This window comes from Equus przewalskii, chromosome 26 (assembly GCF_037783145.1).
Source record: "Equus przewalskii isolate Varuska chromosome 26, EquPr2, whole genome shotgun sequence".
In the NCBI taxonomy this organism is placed as follows: domain Eukaryota; kingdom Metazoa; phylum Chordata; class Mammalia; order Perissodactyla; family Equidae; genus Equus; species Equus przewalskii.
Window position 1 is genome coordinate 27,535,969 of NC_091856.1, and position 24,096 is coordinate 27,560,064.

At 41.5% G+C, this 24,096-nt stretch overlaps 1 protein-coding gene across 27 annotated transcripts in view; it reads right to left on the reverse strand.

The window, feature by feature from the left end:
• The window catches only part of DENND1A (DENN domain containing 1A), a 513,391-nt gene that overhangs the window by 137,040 nt on the left and 352,255 nt on the right, over positions 1-24,096 (reverse strand). For all 27 annotated transcript variants that reach the window (XM_070596419.1, XM_070596426.1, XM_070596409.1 and 24 more), the window contains one exon: positions 23,390-23,515. In XM_070596419.1, coding sequence (XP_070452520.1) covers positions 23,390-23,515 — 126 coding nt within the window. The remainder of the gene's footprint in view (positions 1-23,389; positions 23,516-24,096) is intronic.

Here is a 24,096-nt window from a genome sequence, read left to right on the forward strand (position 1 = left end):
CGCATTAGAACAAAACTGTTAAAACAGGCATTAGAACAATTTTATTGCATTTCCTAAAATCAAGAATGTTTTCTTACATAATCACAGTACAATGATCAAAATCAGGAAATTAACATTGATACAATAAAAATCTAATCTATAGACTTTATTCAGAATTCACTAATTGTCCCAATAATGTCTTTTTACAGCAAAAGAAAATCCTGGGTCATACATTGCACGCAGTCTCTTAGTCTCCTTTAATCTAGAATAGTTCTTGGGTCTTTCTCTGCTGTAAGACATTAACATTTTTGAAGAGTACAGGCCAGCTATTTTGTTGAATGTTCCTCAATTCAGGTCAAACTCTCTACTCCCACCTCAATCTATCACTGTTGGCTAAAGCACTGCTAATGCCTGAAATGTTCCTGAATGTGATTCAAGTGTGGAGGTAGGGTCTATGCCTTTTATCATAGCTCCCTTTGAAAAATCAAGTAAAATCTGCATTGGAAAACCTAGAAAATGGCAGTTACCTAACTGCCCTTAAATAAAAGTCCCTTCTTTTAAGAGCATTAAAAACTAAAAGACACACAGAAAACTCGTCCACCACAGAAAGTAATTGGCTCACCATATCCCAAAGTATAGGAAGTACATGTCACTCACTGGACAGTCATTTTTAGAAGTCTGACATTCAGATTAATATTTTAGGAAGGCTGTTGTGACGGGGGAGGAAGATTGGGAACTAACATTTTTTGAGCATGTACAATGTGGTAATTATACACATTATGGTAATATGCATTTAATCCTCATAACAGCTCTCTGAAGTTGGCATAAATGTCCCTATTTTGCAGATACGGAAGCTGAGCTAGGATATGAACTCCTGTCTGTTTTACTCTAAATCTTATACTCTCTCCCCAATCTCCATGTGTCTTCCAAGAATTGCAAGGGTTTTAATGCGTATTAATTGATAAAAAGGGAACCAGTAAGGTTGCAGCCCAGGGCACAGCAGGAATCCAAGAAGCATCTCAGACATGGATAAATAATGCGGAGAGTGGCCATCATTGCTTTACCCAGAGGCCGTCACTCACCAACAACAATTACCACACACAAGGATATTTAGGACATTTTATGTAGAAATAGCAGGGTTATGAGCTAATATTCTTAATTATCTCATTTTGGCTTCCTCAGTCTCTGCTGTTGAAATGTTTCTCCTGCAAAAGGAAACGCACATTTTCCATAGAGCCGAGCCTTGTATCTGAATCACAATTCTACCACTTAGGTGCCATGTGGTTGTAGAGAGCTAAGCTCTGTGTCAAGCACACAGTAGGTGCTCAACATATGTTTCAAAAAACATTTTGAAAATGCTTTTATTCATGTTAGTGGTGGACTTTTTCTCCCACCTGGATTTTTATCTTGACTAAAAGGAAAATAGCACAAATCCATTCATTCATTCACTCACTCTCAGCACACCAAAAACATGGCTACAGAATCTACAGGAACATTCTGCTACCCTTTGGCATTCTGAGGTTCAGAACAGGAAGGTTCTAAATAATAGATAAGAAGAAATGGTATGACAATGCCATTATTTCTCTAAATAGTAGCGAATTCCTCATAATCCTCTAAATAATAGAGGAAGAAATGGTACTGCACTGGAGCCTGACTTCTCAGATTCCAAAGCTGCCTTGCCATTCCCTGTGCTGTAAACGGAGTTCAAAAAGACAAACCTCTGGGAGTTTGCGGGTGGTGACTGATTTCTTTGTGTGTACTGTCCTGTGGGGTGTCTGAAGTGTTAGAATTTGGAGGGAGTGTTCCAACTAGCCAGGTAGGTATTAGAATAGGGTGCATGATGCTGCCACTGTGGAGAGGGACCCATTAGATCATTCTGAGACTCTGTTCAAAGCTGCAGGGAGCAATTTACTTGTCCAACCGAGATTCTGAATTCTTTCTTCCTAGAAAGGCCAATAAAGGGTGAAGGCTGTGAAATGGATTTTCTGTGTTTAGTTACTAAAACCCTGGGAAGGAATATTTACTTACATTTAAGTTGAGCCACCCCCTCACTTCCACAGCCACCAAGGAAACCCAGAACCTCAACACACTGGATCAAGCCACATTTCAGAGTCCTTGGGAAGTTTGAAATGTGATATACTACAAGAGTCCAGAGCTTGTAATCTCTGAGCTGGATTTTAAACACATTATAAAATTACAGAATTTTGGAATTATTAACACTTTATTTTGTAATTCCATTGAGTTTCCTTTAATCTATCATGTAACTTATATTTACATATAAAAGACTATACATAACCTGTGTTAACTTATACTGCATAATAATAAAATGAACATCCGTGAACCTACCATCTAACTTAAGAAAGAGACATCATTGCATTGTCTTGGTTTCCCTCCATTGTCTCCTCCTGCCTCTCTCCCAGACCTCATTAACTCCTATTCTCAATTCTGCTTTTCACTCCCTAAAGTGTTTTTTAAAAAACAGTTTTATCACACATATATGTGGCCTAAATAATATTTAGTTTTGCTTATTATTGAGCCTTAAATGGTATTGTACTATATGTTTCTAAGATTCATCCACTTGTTGCTTCACTAATTTTCACGGCTATATAATATTTCATCACGTGAATCTACTATAATTTATCTATTAGCCTTCAATGTGCATTTGAATTTTCTAGTTTTTTGCTGCTATGAAAGTTTCTGTACATTTTTCATAGCCTAAATGGGCAAGAGTTTCAACTTTATAAAATAATGCTAAATTGTTTTCTAAAATCGAGGTACCAATTTAAACTTTAACCAGCAAAATAAGAGCTCTTATTGCTCCACGTAGTTGCCGTCAGTATCTGACTTTCTAATTTTTGCCAATTTAATAGGTGCAAAATGTAATGATGCCTTGGTCTTAATTTCAGTTTCCTTGATTGATTAGTGAAGTTGAGTCTAGATATTTTCATTAAGTTTATGAAGTATTCATGTTACCTCTTCCGTGAAATGTCTGTTCATATCTTTTACCTGTTTTAATTTTTATTGATTAACAGAAATTCTTCATATAATCTAGAAACCAGGCCTCTGTCAGTTAAAGGTACAAATATCTTCCTTCAGTGTGTGGCTTGTTTTTTCACACTGGCTTTATAGTATCTATTTATTTGTCTAGGAGCAAAGTTCTAGTGACATTCTCTGAGAAATAAGATTCAAAATGACAAAAAATTGGAAATAGACCAAGAACCTAGAAGACATCCTTGATTCTTCTCTTTCTCTCATCTAACACTTTAGCAAGTCCTGTCACCAAATTGTCCCCAAATCTGACCACTTCTCTCCATCACCTTTTGGCCACAGGGGTCTCTCCCCAGGCCCTAAGGAGTCTGTTCCTTGACTCCTATGCTGGAGCCCGTACAGCGCCTTCCCCACACAGTGGCCAAAACAAGCTTCTTAAAACTTAAACTGGATCATTCTACTTCTGGCTAAAGTCCCTCCAGTGGTTTCCGCTGTACCTAGATTAAAGTCCAAACTCTTCCAGAGCCCACAAGGTCCTTCACGATCTGACCCCTGCCTACCTCTCTGACTTCATCTCCTATGATGACTCTCCCCAGGTTTGACTCTGTTTCAGGCATACTGTCTTGCTTTCTGTGCCTCAGATAGGCCCAACTCATTCCTACTTTGGGTCTCTGTACTTGCTGTTTGTTTCACCTGGAATGCTCTTCCCCAGATACCTATATACCTGTTACTTCTCATCATTCAGGTTGCAGCTCAGACGCCACCTCCTTGGAGAAGAGTACCACAAAAACACTTCCCCATTCCCCTCAAACCTGTAACTCGCTACTCCTTACAGTGTTTTCTTTTCTTCATAGCAATCGTCACTATCTAAAATCATCTTCTTCCATTTTTTGTTTGTGTTTACGACCTGTCTTCTACCAGTAGAACGTAAGTTCCATGAGGGCACTCACTACACTGGGGGAAGATATTTTACTTCTTTTCTCAGGAAAAAATGGAAAAACAGAAAAGAGGATTCTGGGAATTTGGTGGTAGTAGTAGCCGTAGTAGGAAGGAGGATCTGGCCACCCACTTCTGAAAAAATTGGCCATGAAACTCTGTGAATAGCAGCAGAGCATTGTCTGATACAGTGCCAGAAGGTGAGAGGATGGCACAAAAAGACTGGGCAGGGTTCCACTCTGCTGTACACAGGGTGGCTAGGAGTTGGAATCAACTTGATGGTACTAACAAAACAAGTAGCAGTAGTAGAGTTTTTTCAGTATCTTCAAATCCCCATATAAAAAAGGCTGAACAATTAGATAGCAAAACCTCAGATGCATGTGTAACATTTACAACAAAACTAGGTGGACAATGGACTCCAAAATGCAAGGAGGTGAGTATAAATCATCAACACTGCAAACCACCAACAGACCTGCTTGGTGTGGGCATCTGGGTTAACAGACCTGAGAACAAGTGAACCTCAAAACAGCCAATCAGGCCTTGCAGAAAGCTCAGTGGGCCAACTTAAGAATGGCAGTTGAAACTAGGAAGGATTTGACCTCTGCAACAGCAGTGAGCACAGGGGACCTACAGCAAGAAGGGCTGAAGGGGCTGGAGTGGTCTAGCCCCTGTGAGCCCTAGGAACCCCTACGAACTCTTGAAACAATGTGCCAGGACTTCCTTCCAGGGCAGGAATCCATACTGGAGAGGAGCTGCAGGGATTGGGAAGGACTGAGACAACAGAGAGGAAGGAAAAGAAGGTCTAGATCCAAGTGGGAGAAGGAAACACAGCCTGAACTTTTGAACACTACTAAAAACAATAGATGAGGGAGCTCTGTGAAGTTAGAAAGGCTTACTTGAACTCCATCTCATTCTAAAGTCAGGAAAATTAATTTCACCTAAAAATAAATGACATAAAAACATTGAGGTCAAATCCTACACAAAGGTATTATGAAAAAAAAAATAAAAAGGAACAGAATAATATCCTTGTAGACAATGAAAGCATGCCTGAAATATACATCAATGAAATAGATTAAAACTGTAATCTACTGTGTCAAAATGACTTAAGGACATTAAGAAAATCATACAAGATATGAAAGAACAACACATATCTCAGTTATAAAAACATATAAATGAGGGGATAAGATTCAGGAAAGAATTGGAAATAAAAGAAAAACTCTTTTGAGAAATAAAGACTATACTAGAAGGACTATAAGAACAAATCAACTCAACAAATAAAGCTTTAAGAAAAACAAAAGAAAAAGAGAAAGCTTTAAAAATAAAAAAGAGGGATTCTATATCAATAATAATATAAAGAGTTAAAAAAAGATAAAAATAAAGAGATTAAAAAGATTTTAAAGAGAGTGAAAAATAGGGAGGACATGCAAAGAAGATTGACATACAAATAATTAGAGCCCCTAAAGAAGAAAAATAAAGCAAAAGAACAAAATTGATGCTAAGACCTATCATTTAAGAAAATTTTCTTGAAATTAAAAAAAAGACTTGAAACTATATGTTTCAAACATGTTGAAAGACAACATTATATACCTGAGCCTACAGACCCAGAATGGCCATCCAAGAAAGTGTAATAAAATTACTAGACTTTAAAAGAAGAGAAAAAAATCCCTGGCATCTAACAAAAAAGGATATGTGACTTATTAAAGAAAGAAGTTATGATTATCATCAGACTTTGACAGCAACACGCTTTGCCAGGAGCAAATGGAGTTAACATATGTAAGATACTCAGAGAAACAAAGTATGAACCAAGGATTTTATATCCAGCAAAACTGACTTTCATATGGAAAGGGCACAGAAAAATTATTATCCACCTTTAACAACAGAGGGAATACTGTTCCCAAGAGCCTTCTTGATGAATCTACTAGGGAGCAAGTTTCAGACAACATGACTGAAGAGCCATCACCATTAGAACTGGTTCGAGCCCCCCCAAAAGACTGAGACTAAAGGAGGGCAGACAGGGAGAGAGTATAGTGTGTAATGGTTGTACGTTTCACAAACATAAATATAGTTCAACTGGCCAAAATCTTGGGGTTGGGGGGGAGGAATCGGGAGAGATATGCAAAAAAAGTTAAAATATTTCCTGTAATCATGCTAGTGGTAGTATTTGTACTGTTTACTGAGGCTGCTGTGTATGAAAATAAATTAGTAATTTTGGGATATTGTAATTCTGTTATCCCCTGTGACCTTGATATCCAGAATTCTCAGCATGGAAGAAAGGAAATACAAATGTAACAGAGAAGAGGTTAAGCAAAACTCTGTAGTCTTGAATTTGAATTGGAAGTATCAATATATATCCATGTGAGTGTGTGAGTGTATTATCTCCCAACTCTGCCCACTGAAAAGGCCTGGAAACAATGACCAATCCAGTAGTAGTGAAGTATCCTTAGCATCCAGGTTTTGGTCTTGAGATATTATTATTTCTCACTAAAAGAAACCAGTGCTTCCTGAAGAAATGTCTGGTTCCAGATTTGGGGGCAGGAAATGTACAAGATGAGGCTGGAACATTTTGTAATATAGGTAACAAGGAGCTATCAAAGACTGGTACTAGGGTCATGTAAAAAAAAAAAAAGTACTCAGGCGCCAACCAGAAGAAGTTCTCACTGGTCAAAGATGGAACAGTTTGAATTTCAGTAACAATAATAATTGCAACAGGTCCAAACCCATCAAGTATGTTCAAATCCACCAGGTCATAATAATACATACACAAAAGAACCGTCACATTTTGAGGATGTGGGGGAACTAATTCATTATATTAAAAACTGGTAAATAAAGGGAAAGAATCAAATATTTCTCTTGTCTTTGCTGTATGAACTGTAACACTAGGTAACAAAATAGTAAATGAGGGAAAGTATCTCCTTATAAAAACATTCCATCCAATAAATGAAAAAAAAAAATGATAAACTTAGAACATGACCATTCTGCAATTCCCAATGAAGAAACAGATATAGGCATTAAGCATCATTGGCTACTAAAAATCACTAAAAGAGACACAACCAGACTTGATATGCCTCCTACAGTCTTGCCAAATACCACCTGCAATCTTGCCAACGGGATTGAACCTGAGCCTATCCAATCTCAGGACCCAGTTGCCAATTAGCAGGAAATATAGAGGACAGAGGAACATGGTGAATGGCACCATGACTATGCAATCAACAAAACTCACACTATGGAAAACTCTACAGGTCCGGGTTCTTCAACAAATAAATTGTAATGAAAGGAAAGGGGTGAGGGAGGAACATATAAGTTTAAAGAAGATTAAAAGCCATATCATTTTTTTAAATGCCCAAGACTAAACTATAGCATCTTGGGATAAACATTTGTGTAATAAAAGCATTTAAAAAAAATAACGAATGCCCGGATGGTGGTTACTGTTGGCAGGAGGGAAAGGGTTTTGAAGGAAGAGGTTTCTAGGGTGGGTGGCAAAGCCCTATTTCTTGTGCTGGGCAGTATTGGTCTGATAATGATTTCTTAATCCGTTCATTTGATTAAGGTGGTTTTCTTTATTTGTTTTACAATTTATTTTACAATAAAAAGATTTTTAAAAACATGTAATGATACCTATCTAACGGGAAATATTTTAAAGATTGAATGTCAACATTTCTTTGTAAACAGCGTCATCATGATGGAAATTCTTACTATCTCTTTCATTAAAATACATATACTGTCTTTACTTTGAAAAAGAAAACTTCATTTCTACTCCACTGTCTCCTCATAGGATAGAATGTAGAGAAAACTCAGCTATAAATTAGAGTTATTTTTATATATTTAAAAATTAAAATTGGTGATAATTGGGGAGGTATTCACGAGTGGGGACAGGAGGTATATGGGAAATCTCTGTATTTTCCACTTAATTTTGCTGTGAACCTAAAACCGCTCTAAAATATAAAGTTTATTTACAAAAAAAACACCTAATATTAAGCTGTTTCCACATCCAGGCATCACGCTTTACTATCTCATTTAATGTTCCCAACAATCCTGTGAGGCAGATTACATTTGTTCTCTGCTTTACTGATGAGGAAACCGACTTAGGGTTAATCAACTTAGTCAAAATTACATAAATAGGAAAGTGGAACCCAGGTGTATCTGAGTCCTGTGGACAGCTTCCATACTGGATCTATCTCTTGGTGGCTGCATCTACTTAGGGAATTAACCTGACTTACTGAATACTAAAGATCAGGAAACAGATACTAAGATTACATAGACCACTAGCTATAACATCACTTCTTAGAAGTATAGAGAAAAGGGGCAATGAGCTCCTTTGAACCCAGCAGTCACAAGACCCTCCTCTAGGACAGACTGGTCTCCCCAGCACTAGGGCTTAAGTCTACGCTGGCAAGATGCTTTCTGCATCAAGAGAGAAACCAGAGAGAGAAAAGAAACAGCTACATGCTGCTGACGGCAGGGAGTGCAGCAAAAATGTTTTCTGTCCCCCAGGAATGAGAAGTCACCACCATGAGACATTGACTTCTCCATTCCAGATGCAAGAATGTTAGAGTTCATGTTTCTTCACTAGATGCTGGAAATCATCACCAAAGAGGATTAGAAGCAGCATGGGACTAGTGGGAAAAATGTGAGTTCTAGAGACAGACAGACCTAGCGCTCAATCCTAGCTCCATCTCTTACCAGCACCTACCTCATCTGGGGCTCTCTATCCCCTTCCTTGGCCTTCTTTTTCGGCACAACACTTATCACCACCTGATACGTTATATATCGACTTTCATGTTTGTTTCCTGTCTGTTTCTAGCCAGAGATTCCAGGGCTAGGACTTAATTCTGTTCACTGCTGCATTGCCAAGCACCTGGAACAGTGTCTGGCATAGCAGGGTGTTGGTAAACGTATGTTCAAAGCTGTTGATTTAAGTGATTTCAACTCTCTCTGCTTTAATTCCTTATCTATCAAACTAGGGATAATATGCACCTTTAGCCAAGAAAATATAAATAAAGGCCAAGAAGTAGGGGTTCAATAGCTATCAGGGTTTTCCCTCCCGTATTTCTTTTGCAAAACACTCATCAACCAAGGATAAAACTAATCAGCTCAGGGTAAAAGTTCCCCTTCAAAGAATAGATAACGACCTTTTAAGCTGGCAATTGACCTGCTCAGGACACCTTCAAAACCTACAGACCATTTAATGTGAAGATGAGAGTAAAAATGCACCACAGTAAGAATATGAGCAAAGACAGTCTCAAGCAAATGGCTTATGAATAATGCCAGTGAGTTGTGACTGACAAGAACAGGGTGAGGGGAGACGTGCCAGGTCACATCACTAACAGGGACCAGCAAACCAAACAAATAATCTCCGGTTAAAGGCTTTCCAAAAATCCTGCCACACCTCCATGGAATGTGACTGCTGGTGAATTGGGCCTTCACTGGATAAAAGGGAGGCTGCCTCCACAGTCTGCTGTAGAGGGGAGGGAAGATCACAGAGAACAAGAACTCTACATCTGCCATCTCGTTCAATTCTGAAAATAATTTCATGGGGGTGGCATTTTTATCCCCATACAACAAATGAAAACCTGTGGTTCAGGGAGGAAATGAGTCCCGAGGTTTTACATCTCTTAAGTGGCAATTCTCCTGGAATCTCAATTTTCTTCAGCCTGCACTGAACCGATAACTACAATACACATGGAGCACCTCTCCAGCACTCGAATATTCCACCGCATGCTTTACAAGCTTCCCCTACTCCAGCGACCCCAGGAAGTGAATATATTAAGATAAGAAACTAGACACCTACTAGATAATAACTGCTAGCTAATAAAACTTCAGCAAATTCTCTGAAGTTTGGAGTAGTCGATCAACATATGTGGATTTCTAACACTCTTACTAGCTCTAGGCTAAGCCCCAAAAGTTTTAAATACCTTGTTCTTGTCTCATTATAAAATAGGAAGCAGCCAGGCATATGTCAAGGCAGCCCTGTCAAGGTATCATTGAAGTCGATTCTCTTCCCTGTTTTACAGCTGAGGAAATAAGGTTCAGAAAGGTAAAGTTAGTGTCTAGAGTCACACAGCTGAGAAGAGGCAGACTCCAGGTTGGCACCAGGTCTAACTGTGAGTCAGGGGGCTTTTAACTTCACCATGTTGTTTATTATTTGCCTGGGGTGGGGGAGGGGGGTTGTCACTATATACCCTTAATATCTGGGATCTGGTAGTGCTGGTTCTGAGCCTGTGTGACCTCAGACCCATTCTCCACTCTTCTGCTCTGTTCTGAAGGAGGGGAGGCTGAGTTCCCTGGGCTCCCGGGTCAGCCACCTTCCTCCTCGGTTTGGCACGTGTGAGGCCCTGGCAAGTGATTGGGAGGAGGATGAAGGGAGAAGCCGAGTATTTCTCCAGTCTGTCTCTGCATGGGTGGCTTGTCCAGCAGCGGCTCACCTCCTCCCTGACTCGAGCCCCTTCTGCACAGACACACAGCTTCCAGTTTTAGTCAGGTGACCCCGGGCCTGGACTCAGGACCACCACCTCTGCTCTTGCTAATCTCTGGATTACCAGTCTGCCCTCTTTTGAGCCTCAGCTCCTTGGTTATCAACTGGAGAACTACTTCCTTGAATTATTTTCCTTCTTGTAAACATCTGAAGTGGTTTCTGTTGTCCTGGTTAGATTCTGACTGATACAATGATCAAGCTGCCAGACAGAGGGGACCAACTGGCAGCCTGTGGTCCTAAGCTGAGAAAACTGAATGATGGCTAGGCTCTATGTCTCAAGACCACCTGTTGGTCACAAACCTCTGTCTGGCCAGACAATAAATGCTTTGGAAAAGGAACTTGCTTTTCTTTCTTTTTTTTTTTTTTGTGTTGCTTCCAGGTTTTTGTGATTATAGATGAAGCTGCTTTATTTATTTAATTTATTTATTTTTTGGTGAGGAAGATTAGCCCTGAGCTAACATCTGCTGCCAATCCTCCTCTTTTTGCTGAGGAAGACTGGCCCTGAGCTAACATCCGTGCCCATCTTCTTCTACTTTATATGTGGGACGCCTGCCACAGCATAGCTTGACAAGCGGTGCTATGCCTGCACCCAGGATCCAAACAGGTGAACCCCGGGCTGCTGAAGTAGAACATGCAAACTTAACCACTGTGCCACTGGGCTGGCCCTGGAACTTGCTTTTCTTACTGAGGTTCATAGCAATGAGGCTGGGGTAAAATGAACATAGTTGGTATCCTAATTCAATGGCCTTAGAGCAAGAAAAATTTATCACCAATCATTAGCTACAGCAGCATTTCCCAAACTATGGTGAGTAGTAGATGCATGGAATGTTAATATGTATTTTGTGGAGGAAAAGGGTTTTGAAAAATGTGGAGGTAAACAAAGTTAACTAGATTTCTTTACAGCAGAGCTTCAGTAATGTGCACTGTAAGTATCTTTTTTTTAAAAAAAAAGTTACAGTACACAATATGTGACAATCCTAAATTTTCTGTGCTCAGAAAACATATCAATATCTTGTGGAGCTAACATTTCAAGGAACACTGTTCTAGAAATGCAGGTTTATGGTGTTAGTGCTAAAACCTTTTTGTGGCATTCTAGGTCTTCATGGACAGGAGCTGACCCTTTGTCCACTTCATCCTCGCCACATTCCTTCTTCCTGTCTATGCTCCAGGCACATGACCGCTCACAGTACCTAACCAGGCCATGGAGTTTCAAGGCCCCCTGCCTTTGCATGAGCTACTTTCTGCCCCTACACCTGGAGAACTGCAACTCCTCCTGGAAGTATTATCCCAGGTGCATCCTTCCCTGGGAAGCTTTCCCTTGCATCCAGGTGGAAGTGATTTGTCCTGCATTTGGATGTCTACCACCTTGTACCACATTCCACTATAGCAGTTACCACACCTTAGTGCAACTCTGCAGCTTTCTGTCTCTGCCCCTCACTGTCTTAAGAACAGCGACTGAGTCTCATTTGTCAGTGTGTGAAAGCCAGTGCCCAGGGCAGGGTGGTCACTCAGTTAGGTTTGTGGGGGGAACAAATACCCCAAGACTATAAATACCTGTATCATTTTCTGCTATTGAGACTTGATTTTAATTGACTTGAAATTCACATTAAATCAAATAAAAGTTCCATTGTTATGATGCTCCTTAATAAATTAACCATTATATTAGTGTAGTTACTTTTATTATAATGAAAATAATTGATTTTTAAAAATCCTAAAATCAATTGAAAAACAACTATGGTGAAGAAAGCTTAGCACCCGGATTAACAGTGCCACGAGAAAGCTCGCCACTAGGTGTCAGCCCAGGAAAAGAGGAGAGAGGGCTGCGCTTCCGCAAGTGTGTCACTGCTTCACCCAATTATCACCGTAAATATGAAGTACTTAAACAACAAAATATCAGGCAATTAAAATTATCTATTAAAGGGATGTTTTCAAAAAGATATCTAAAATTTTGACATTTCCCCTTTGCAAAATAGTTTATAAATGGTGTTAGTTTAACTTGTACTTTTCAAGAAACAATTGCACAGATTAGAGACATTGACTTGGAAGAGGAAACCAGCTCAGTTTTCTTCTGAAACGCCCTCAAATTGTACATAACGTGGACCTTATGGTCATCACCATTGTGGCGAGTGGTCAGAGGAAAGAGTATGGTTGCTAGAATCAGGCAGATGGAGGGTCCGAATCCTGGCTCTGCCACTTTTTAAAAGTGTGACATAACCTTTCTTAGCCTTGGTTTCTCATCAGTAAAATGGGGCTACACCACTCTCTCTATGAGGGGACTGTAAAAATCAAATAAGGGAATATATGTAAACAGTCTAGCATATAATAAATGCTTCATATTATTTTCTTTTTCTTAAGACTTCAAGTCTTAATGATTCAACTAACAAAAGTGTGTTTCAGCTCTCAAACAATGAAGGACATTATAACTAAGGACTATTATTATTTCATTCACTCCACAGATAATTATCAAGCACCTTCTATGTGTCAGGCTCTGCGCCGGGGACACATGAGTAATCACGACACTCCACTGCATTCCAGAGTGGCTTCCATTTCTCTGTGAAAGGGCAGCGTAAGACTGAATGTGACATAGCTGTATATTTCTGAGAATGTATCCACACCCCATAGAAAATCAGCACGGATGCACGTCCAAGGGGGTGGGTAGAAGGAAGGAAATCTACAATTTTGTCCTCTAATCATCATCAATACCATAACGTCCTCCATAGAACAAACCCATAGAACTATTGCTCCATCTTACGGTACTCAGCCTCTATTGTGTGCTGGGGGGATAAGAAAGAAAAAGACAAAATCCTGTTCTTAAAAAGCTCACAGTCTAGCTATGTACATGAAGTCATATATCACTGTTTCAGGCTCTAAATTGTCAAATGTTATCACTGCTTGAAAATGGATCAGAAAGGTTTCCTTTCCAGAGTCTCATTGAAAAAGGAAAAAACCCTAAAGCGAGATCATTTGACTTAAAACACTGTAACAGCAACCATTTCTCTTTGCCATTGCTTCCACAAAGATACAGTATTTAAAACTGCCACAGTGTATTGTGCTTACTCCATTAATATACTCGCCTCTTGTATTTTCCTAGCTAGAACTGAATGCTTACTGCACATGGTGATTTCACAGAGTGTGACCACACCAGACCCTAACTGCCTCTGGAGCTACCATGTAGCAGCTGCGGGGTGCCTTTGTTTGAAACTCACACATTCATGGCGTGGGGTTCGTGTCAGATTTTCTTCTCATGCTCTAAGATGAAGCTGTGGATGATTTTTCTTTTTTAACTAAGCATCTATATTGTGCAACACTGAAATATGATCACCAGTCTTTTGGATGCACAGCATGGGAAAACAGGTATCGTTCATTCATTTGTTCATCCATTTATTCAACAAACATTTAATGAGAATCTACTAAATATTAGACTATGTGAGAGACACCAAGGAGTATAAACATGGTCCCATCCTATCGGAGCAAAGTAAGAAAGGAGCCAGGATTATTAAATGAGATCAAGTTAAAGCCTAGAATTCCTCCTGGATAGTCTAAGATACACTAGCTGTGTTTTATTTTTCAAGTATCTTAGAACATATGGGAATTTCATTTTGATCATATTCAGTGATGCTCTTTGAAATCATTCAGTTAAGCTTGATCATCCTGTTTAAGTGGATTTCCTGCCAGTTCTCATCTTCTCTCACTTAAGGACCTACTTTTTACTTAGGCAGTCTACTTCTAGAACAATGGTTCTCAGTTCAGCGAGCACTCACTGTGTAGCTCCAAGGTGCCAGGACTCCCAAACTCTGTTCCTGAGCAACATCAGTATCCCCGGGAGATGGACGGTGGAGATTTGGCACCAAGATCAAACAACGGTCATCTTCTCCCAAGAGACAAAAAATGTTTTGATGAAATAGAAAAAAGATTCTCAATTATATTTTCTCTTATGTATATTTAAAATGGATTGCAATGCATTTCTTAATTGTAAACCCTTGGTACCTACCACCTCCATTTGCCTGTAAGTGCTGGCAAGCAATAACATGAATGAATAAATATCAAATAAATATTGAAGGAAATATGTGATTTCTTACACATCCAAACTTTCACAGTTCCTTCAAAAGATAGGAATAAAAGAACCATAATCTCATTGTATTTTGAATAGTTTCACGTAGTCTGACACTTGCTGAACAAGTATGGCCACCACTGTTCCAGGATGTTACAGTCTCATTCTCCTCCTTTTCTTGTCACCCAGGAATGGTCACTATCATTTGGTTAATATCTACTATCAGCAAAAACACTGTGTTGGTGTTTTACACACATTATTGCTATTTTTCTCAACAGTCCTACAAGGTAGGCATTATTTCTGTTTTACAGATGAGAAAATTGAGGCTCAGAGGGTTAAGTGACTTCCAAGGTCACCTTCTGACAGATGACAGAGCCAGGATTAAAACCCAGGTGATTCCAAAGACTATACTCTTTCCATCACACTCAGTGGCTTCGTGAGCCACAGACCTACAGTGGTGGTCCCCAGAGTCCCACTGGTGGGAGTACTTCCCCTTGTCCCTGCTTCATTCCCAGGACATGATCCTATGACTTGGATGAACACTAAAGTGAGAAAAAATGGTAAGCAGTAAGTTACCAGGCCCTTCTCTAGTCCACCATAGACTCCTGCTGTCAATGCATCTGTTTAGTTCAGGCCTGTAGGTCTTGGCTATAATTCCCTATCTGCTTGCCTAAAATAAACTGGAAAATAAGAAAATCTTTCACAAACTTTCCCTACAGAATATTCATAGGTACATATCCATGCTCCACAAACATATCACTGTCCACTTAAAAAAGCATTGAAAAATAGTTTGGTGGTTGCCCAAAACGTTAAACATAAAATTACCATATGACCCAGCGATTCCACTCCTAGGCATATATCAAAAGAACTGAAAGTAGGGGCTCAAACAGACAGTTGTATAGGAATGTTCATAGCAGCATTACTCACGATAGCCAAAAGGTGGAAACAGCCCAAGTGTCCATCAACAGACGAATGCATAAACAAGATGTGGTATATACATACAGTAGAATATTATTCAGCCTTAAAAAGGGATGAAGATCTGAACGTGCTACAATGTGGATGACCTTTGAAAACATTATGCTAAGGGAAATAAGTCAGACACAAAAGGACAAGTATGGTATAATTCCACTTATATGAAATATCTAAAATAGGCAAATTCATAGCAATTGAAAGTAGATCAGAGGATATGAAGGGCTGTGGAGACGGAGGAATGGAGAATTATCGCTTAACAGCAATAATTGGAGAACTATTGCTTAACATCATCCCAAAGAGAAACTCTGTTTTGAAAATTTTGAAAATAGTGATGGTGGTTGTACAACATTGTGAATATAAGTAATGCCACTGAATTGTATACTTAACACCAGCCCCTTCCAGGCTTCATCTCAGTCCGCCTCTCCCCTGGTTTCCTCACTTCCTCATCTCGTCTTGCTGTACTGTACACAATGTTTTAAGGTTCCTCAAACCGTTTTTAGCACCAGGGAGGCACAGACAAATTAGTAATATCCCTATATATGTTCTGGGTATCTTCTGCTGGCCTATGTGGAGGGCAAGGAGCACACCCCATGAAGGGTTCTTAGTTCTTCCCATTTTGAGCTGCTCTTAGGCTGAGTCAACGGAAATCTGCTTCCTTACCATGTTGTGACAAGTTGGCACCACAGTCAGGCTCCTGCAGCAGACCTGTATTTCTTCTCCTCAGAGACTTCAAAATATAGCATTTCAAAGCATTATTGACAAAGATGTTTGGTGGAATATTAATACCAAAAGATCTGAAGCAACCTAAAGGTCCAACACGAGAAAGTGATTACGGAAATGATGGTATCTGTTCTTGATAGAATATTCTGCAGCTATGTAAAAACGCATATGATGTAATGTTAAATGGAAGAGAACCAAACTTTTCTTTTTTTGCAGAGGATTTGCCCTGAGCTAACATCTGTTGCCAATCTTCCTCTTCTTTTTTTTCTCCCAAAAGCCCCAGTGCATGGCTGTATATCCTAGTTGTAGGTCATTCTAGTTCTTCTATGTGACCTGCCACCACAGCATGGCAACTGACAGACATGTGGTGTGGTTCCACAACTGGGAAACGAACCACAGCCACTGAAGCAGTGAGAACGCTGAACTTTAACCACTGGACCGTCAGGGCGGGCTCCAAAACTTTTACCTTAGATTTGATGGCAGCTACATAAACCCTTTGCATAATGAAAAATAATTAAAGAGAATATAATATACAAAGGGTAGTTGAAGGAGTTGTGTTAGTTCAGTGGGACTACAGTAATGTTTTAATTTTTCTAGTTTCTAAATTTTTTCTATTTTATGTTACACAAAAACACATATAAATATGGTTGTTGTTGTTTTTAAACCGTGAGATCAATGGTGTTACTCAACCATAAGACAGATATATAGGGTGTTTTTCTGACCTGCTCAACACAGCCTCGCCCGTTCATGCTTGAAAGCCAGGCTATCAATCTGCTTTTATCTTAACTTCTCTGTCTTCAAAGGGTTTTAGGTGGATAAATATGACTCAGCAGAATCATGTACAAAATCAGGGGCTGTAAGGTGGATGACGCCACGTACCCACAGCTGAATCTGGAAGCCGGGTCTCTTGGGATGGACTAAGCAAGCAGGGCTGGTGGCGCGAGCTGCTGCCTGCAAGCCTCCTTCACAGCACGTGACCGGCTGTTTACCGCCCCCACCTCAGCATTTGCTCCCTGTGGGCAGGGGTTGTGCTCCATTCATGCTGGGGAAGCCCAGCTCGTAGGCTGACCCAGAATGAGCACACAAGCTTGTTGCATAAACAACTCTCATAGCGCTCCATCTATATTGGCCTTTCCACAGATATTGGCACAGAACACGATGTGTCTTAAAGCACCAATATCCATCAGTTTTGCTCATTGATCTAACATTTACCAAGGACCTGCAGTGGGCCAAACACGGGAACAAGCACCTTCACGTGCACTGTCTTAAGACAACTCCGTGTAGCATGAGCTATGAAATAAGAAACTCTGAATAGAAAAAGTGATGAAATTAAAGGACACCAGCCTATTTTTTAAAGTTCTTTAAAACTGAGGCCATTGTGCTGTGAAATATCTTTCAAAGAGAGGGTGGTAGGTTAGTCTTATTCAGATTTCATGATGATATAGTTTTAAACAAAGGAGTGAGGGGAAAGTAAGATTCTTTTTAAAATTCATTTGTTTTCCCCAGGAGGGAGAAAAGGGAACATTCAAGGCAAATTCAAAAGCCACACTGCTATACACATCCTCCAAAAGTTGCAATCTTCCACCAAGCAGAGAAAGGATCCTTGGCCTGGCAATTAAAATCACTTGTCTTTTATCCCCTTCTAGGCAAAAAGGACCCCAGCCCTAACTAGTTAATCCCTAACACACACTGCTACTCCCAGAGTTGCCTGGCAACTGCTAGGAGGCGTGTCAGAGAGCAAGAAAGGCCTAAATAAATGAGCTAGAGCCTGGGCTGCTGCTTGACATGGATAAAGGGGGTTTTTCCGAATGGGGCTGCCTGGCTGCTTGTGTTTCTGTCACTTAAGTGGAGAAGAACAAGTTGGCTTGGCTGGTATTGTTAAATATCTTGGGTTTTGCACCTGATATTCTCCGGGTTACTGAAAAATGGGTCACATGCCCTTGTGATTTGCAGACACTCTCCCCTCTGCTAGGCAGCAGCAACCTCCCGAGCCTCAAGACAGGACAGGATGCAATGTGTGCACATTGAACAGAGGCTGGAAGGAGATTCGCTGTTCCTTCATTTCTTTCACCTGTCCTTCCATCCACTGTTCCAAAATATACTTATTGATATCTACACTATACTGTGACCCATGCCTGGCACTGGAAACACTGAAAGAAAGAGTTGTTAACATGCAACGTGAGAAAACCAGAACAAAGACAGGCGAGAGGGTGTGGTGAAAGGATCCTGGGCTTTGGAGTCAGGCCGATCTGAGTCTGCCTCCCGGCTCTACTACCTCCCAGGAAATCACCAGCAATCTCAGCCTTTATCCTCCATCTGTAGAATGGACAGAAAGGGGCCGTCATGGAGAATTTACTGAGATCATGGATGCGAAGCACTCCGAGATGAACAGAGCTCCCACCCTATGGGCTGCTTGAGCAGGTAGGAGACTTGGCTGCAGCTGGACACTGTTGGAGTCTCGCTTTCTGATCCTTGGGAGACCCCTTTGAAATAATTCACCTGGCCCCGAAGAGAGACACCACCAGTGAGCCAACACAGGCTCTCCTGCCCTGGGACAGGCGCACAGCAGAGGGCATGGAAGGAGACAAGCAGCCCAGCTCTGGCATGTGGCTGGACCTCAGCAAGGAGCCTGCTTCCCTCTTCCCTCCCAGCAGGGGAAAGAGGACCAAGCTCAAGACTCCCCAGCCAGCTGATTTTGAATTTTTTCCAGTAGAAAAGAAAAAACAAAGGACCAAGGAGTTAATCTCAAATGAGCTCTGGGCTGTGGAGGAGTAGTTGCTCTTCTCTGCCTCTCAGAGTGGGGCTCACCCCTCCCCACAGAGCCAGGCAGGGCCTCGAGGGGCTCAGCAGGAGCAGTTCTCCAAGCTGTTCCGGGAGCAGAGGAGAAAGGAGCACTGCAAGTCTGTCATGTTTCATGTTTTAAAAAACCCAAACTCTGTGACTTTGCAGTAACAGGAGTCCCATGACTGCATCTGCTGGCTGTGGGTGGGAAGCCAGCACACCACAGCAGTGTGGTGAACACTCTGGGCATGCTGCAAAGCTAGTCACACCGCTGTGCCCTCTGCACACAGGCACACTTCTCTCGGCCTTCACCCCGCAGGCTCTCTTCACCCTTCACCCCGCAGGCTCTCTTCGCCCTCAGCCTCAGGCTGTTCCCCACACTGCACTGCTGCTCGGGCCCTGCCCTGCAATCAGCCTCAGAGGCTCTCCCCTCCAGGCTGCCCCTGTTCCTGGTCACCAGCTTTCTCCCTCACCTTACGAATCAAGGCCTTAAATGTAGTCAGATTCTTTGACACAGTAAATCCACGCCAGGGATTCTGCCTAAGGAAATAATTTGGACCATGCATGAAGATTTATGTAAAGATGTTCACTACAGTGTGGTTTAAAATGGTGAAACGTTACTGACAATCAAAAGGCCCAGTATTAGGACAATGTGGTGGGCCTCGGCATTGATTTCAGATGATGGGAACTTGATAAAAATCTCTGTAAGTGAGGCTCAGACATTTGCCGTTTTAAAAGCCCCACAGATGATTCTGATCCACAGCCAGGGCTGAGAACCACTGAGGTCCCCCAATGGCATATATGCAGCCATTATAAATGATGTGTAAGGAGAGTTTTTATATGATGTGAAAAATGCTTACAATGTACTAAAAGGCAAAACAAATAACTGGGAACTGGATTGCTTTGCTAGGAATATTTCAACTGTCTACAAGTAAAAAAGCAAAACAAAATGGAACAAAAACAATCCCCAAGCCCGAGAACCTAGGAGGAAACACGCTAACATGTTATCCTAACTCCAGATGACAGGATTATGGGTGTTTTCTCATTTCTAGATCTCTGTTCCTTTCAACTTTTTTTTTTTTTACCAAGAGCACATGCTATTTTTATAACCAGAGAAAAAACTAGAAGACAAGAGGCCCAGGGGAGGCCGCCCTATCTACTCACACTGTGCTGCCTACCATGGGCAGGGTCACCCAGGCACCACCCCCCCAGCTATGTGGCTGCTGCCCCATACTGCTCAGCACTTCTTGGGCTCACACGTACTTTTGAGTCATTATTTTAATTAATCTCCCAAAACAATCTTGCATGGGAGGTGTTGTTATCCCATTTTCTGGATGAGGAGAATTGGCTAGAATTAAATTTATGGTTTAAAAATCATTTAGGTAACATGGTGATGATGCTTGGTCAGAAAATTTCAGGTCCTCTAGATTCCCTCTTGGCTTTACAGACAAAAGTTCTCTGGTACAGATGAATCAGACTGAAAGCACAACAGATCTGCCATATTTTGTTGACTCTAAGACACAAATTTCTTCACATTCTAAAACCTCTGAACTCTGGATATGTCTTACAATTGATGGCATCCTTCAATTATAATTGGCAGCACTCTTTCTTAATGGTACATAAAATAATAGTACATCTTACGATTGAATGGCAGCTTAGATTCAATGAAATGCACAATGTTAGAACCAAATCCATCATCCTATCCTCAAATTGATACTTTGTTTTGTGAGGAAGATTGGCCGTGAGCTAATGCTAACATCTACTGCCAATCTTCTTCTTTTTGCTTGAGGAAGATTGTTGCTGAGCTAACATCTGTACTGATCTTCCTCTATTTTATGTGGGACACCGCCACAGTGTGGCTTGATGAACAGTGGCTGTGCCCAGGATCTGAACCTGCAAACCCCAGGCCACCGAAGTGGAGTGTGTGAACTTAACCACTATGCCACCTGGCCACCCTCATAAAATGATACTTTTAATGGCTACATAATATTCCATCATATGATGTACTTTAATTTACTTAACCAGTTGCCTATTATAGACACTTAGTCTGTTGCAATTTTTTACCATGATAAATACTGCCACTGGGAAGACCTTAGCATTAAGAGTTCCCTTTTTCTATTGTGTGTTTCATCATCATCCTCTTCCAGCTTCCATATCTTGGGAGACATTTTGACATTCTTTGCCCCTTGTCTCTCATTTTATCCATTACTGAGACTAGGATTTCTTCTTCATGGAAACTTTTCCTGGCGTAACCACCGGAGGGCTCTCTTCTGAGTTCCCCTAACAGGTCTCTCTGCCTTCAGCTTCCCTCTCAGTCCATCACTGCATTTCTGCTCAAACATGACTTCAATCACATCACATCTTTGCTCAGAAACTTAAATTCCCTACAGGGTAAAGTTCACAATCCTAGCTTGACATTCCAAGGCTCTGTCAAATTTGGCTCCAACTTCTCCTGCAGCCCCATCTCCCACTCAAACTCATGACTCCAGACAAAGTGGCCATGAAAGGTCCTGCTTCCAAGCCTTTGCTCACTCAGTTAACTCCACACCCACTACAAGAAGGAATGATTCTGTCTTTCTTTTTCCAAACCTTACCCATTAGACCCCAGGTCAAGTTTCACCTCTACTATGAAACAATTTATGGCTCATTTGATCCTTATAACCATTTGGAGATGTAGAATGATAGGTATTCTTATCCTCATCTCACAGGTGAAGAAATCAAAGTTTAAAGAGGTTAAGTGGCTTGCTCAAGGTCATATGGCTTAGAAGTACAGAGTCAGGCTTTAAACTCCAGGGCTTCCAACCTTAAATCCAGTGCCTTTCAGTGCAAGTACAACCATAAACTTCTTTGGAGGAGCAACTTGTGCCCAGATCATACGCCCAGCGACAGAGACCAAGATTCAGGAGCCTCTGTATTCTGGCATATACATGACAACAATGAGACCATTGCAAGGGTGGAAATACTTCATGTCTGTCAGTTCTTGGCAACCCAAGGAAAGGTCTAGGCCAGTTGTCCCGTTCTCATTTCAGAGGTGGGAAGACATCAGTATTTTCCTTGAATTATGCCAGCCCTTAACACAAACAGGACATGGGGACCTTGTTTTAAGCTGAAGGGCTTTAGAGGACCTAAAGGAAGTATTTAGGAAGTAAAAAGAGAGTACACCCCTTCTGTTGTGTGACCATGACATTGCCCGAAGCCGAGGCATCCTAGAAAGCCAGGCCTAAGTGCTGAATGGAAGACAAAGAATAAGGAGGATAGTGGCATTAGGCTGCTGCTCCCTGAGTACCCACTGCCCCGGCCACTTCAGAGAGAGTATGTCTTTGGTGGAGGGAAGCAAGGTGTTTGCTGTTACTCTGTGTTTCCCTTCCACACATGATGGAGTCATTTAAGAATATGCAACAGTGGCTTATGAGGAAGTGTGACTAAGATTCACTGTCAGGGTTTGCACATGAAACGCACTGCCTGATATCCACTCATCTTTTGTCATTTAATATAATAAAATGCTGTGGGTTAAAACAAAAACAGAAATAAACATTGCTAGCCTATAGGCAATGCAACCTATGCTGGTCCCTGGCACTCTACGCCGACTAGGCTGGGTGTGGCTATCACCTGCCTGCTCAGGATCAAGGGGGAGCTCTGTGCTCCAGACAGAAAAGGGCTGTCAGCAAGGTTTCACCCGAACCTCCTCTCCTGTACAGAGGCCCAGGTCCCCAGGCTGATTTCTGCATTCTCTTTGGCAGAGAGGCTAAGAGTAGGCTGAGCAGAGGGGTGTCAGATGGAAGCATCTCAGTGAAGCTGGCAGAGTTGGTCCTTTCTTGGTTTTAGGACAGACCTGATGTCTTCAAATCCTCACAACAACTAATCACCTCAATGGGCAAGCAGGCGTACAGATGAGGCAACTGAGGCTCAGAAAGGTTGAAGGGCCCTGGAGGCGGACATTATTTCTAAGTCCTCGGTGTGCTTTGTAGTCATTTACACCAAGACCACTTTGGGAGACTCTAAGAAGTGAATCCCCAGGGTGCTTTGCTTTCTCAAGTGTGGGGAAGAGGTCCCTTTATGGGAAAAGAGTGATAAGGCATGGTGGGAAATCACGGGCTTTGAGACCATCTGGCTCCTCCACTGCTTAGCAAGTCATGTCTATTCTCTGAGCCTCAGTTTCCTCATTTGTAAAGTGGAGATGCTCTTCACTACCTCACAGGCTTGCTGTGAAGCCTCAGTGAGAGCAGGTGTGTGTGAAGGGCGGGGCACTGTATTAACACACAGTCAGTGCCACTGTCCGGAGAGGGGGGATCTTAACGCTCACAGGAGCAGTGAGAGCTTCATCATGGCAGCACAGCTTCCTTGCTGAGGTAGGGCAAGGCTCCTCAGCACACACACACCCTCCTCCCAGTGAATTCAACAACCAGATGAATTGCGGGTTTGTTGTGGCCTCTGAGGTATGTTTCTCAGCCCTGACCAAAGGGGTTCAAACCTGCCAAGAAGCTACTCACCGGCTCAATTTTCAGAGCGTTTCGGTAGCTGCCAAAGAAAGCTGCTTGGGCCTTGAGGAAGGCTCTGGCCACACCATCGCCAGTAGTCGTGGAGACCTTCTTCAGCCTGTTCTTCAGCGAGGAGATCTGTGACAGAGAGAAGGGAGACACACGCTGAGGGTGGGGGAGGAGGATGGCTGGCAAGCTCAATACAAGAGTTCTAGAAAATCCCTGGGAAGGGGATTGACTTGATACCTCAGCTTCTGGGACAACAAAAATGCATTCGGTATTCAGGCAGGTTTTTGAAATTTAAAAAATGTTGTTCCTGTTAGAGCATATCTAATAAAAACAAAAACAAAACCACTTTCTAAGCAGTTACAATGTGCCAGGTAAGTGCTTTCACGTAAATTTTCTAATTTAATTCTTTCAACAATCCCGGGAGGAGGGGATTACAAGGGTCAAACAGTCTCAGAAGAGGTTGGATTACACACCTGGAACAAACCTAAGAATTGGCCCAAGTTGGAATATGAATTGAAGTCTTGTAATCCGAGCCCAAACTACACAAAGATTTTTAGTTCCAACTCCATTCCCTCTTCAAATTACTTACAAATATTAGAAATAGCTTATTAATAACCTATAGTATATATTGTTATGAACTTCACATCTCATACTCCAGAGGAATAGTGGCAGCTTATAGGTACACACTCAATGGTTAAAACAAAATAGAC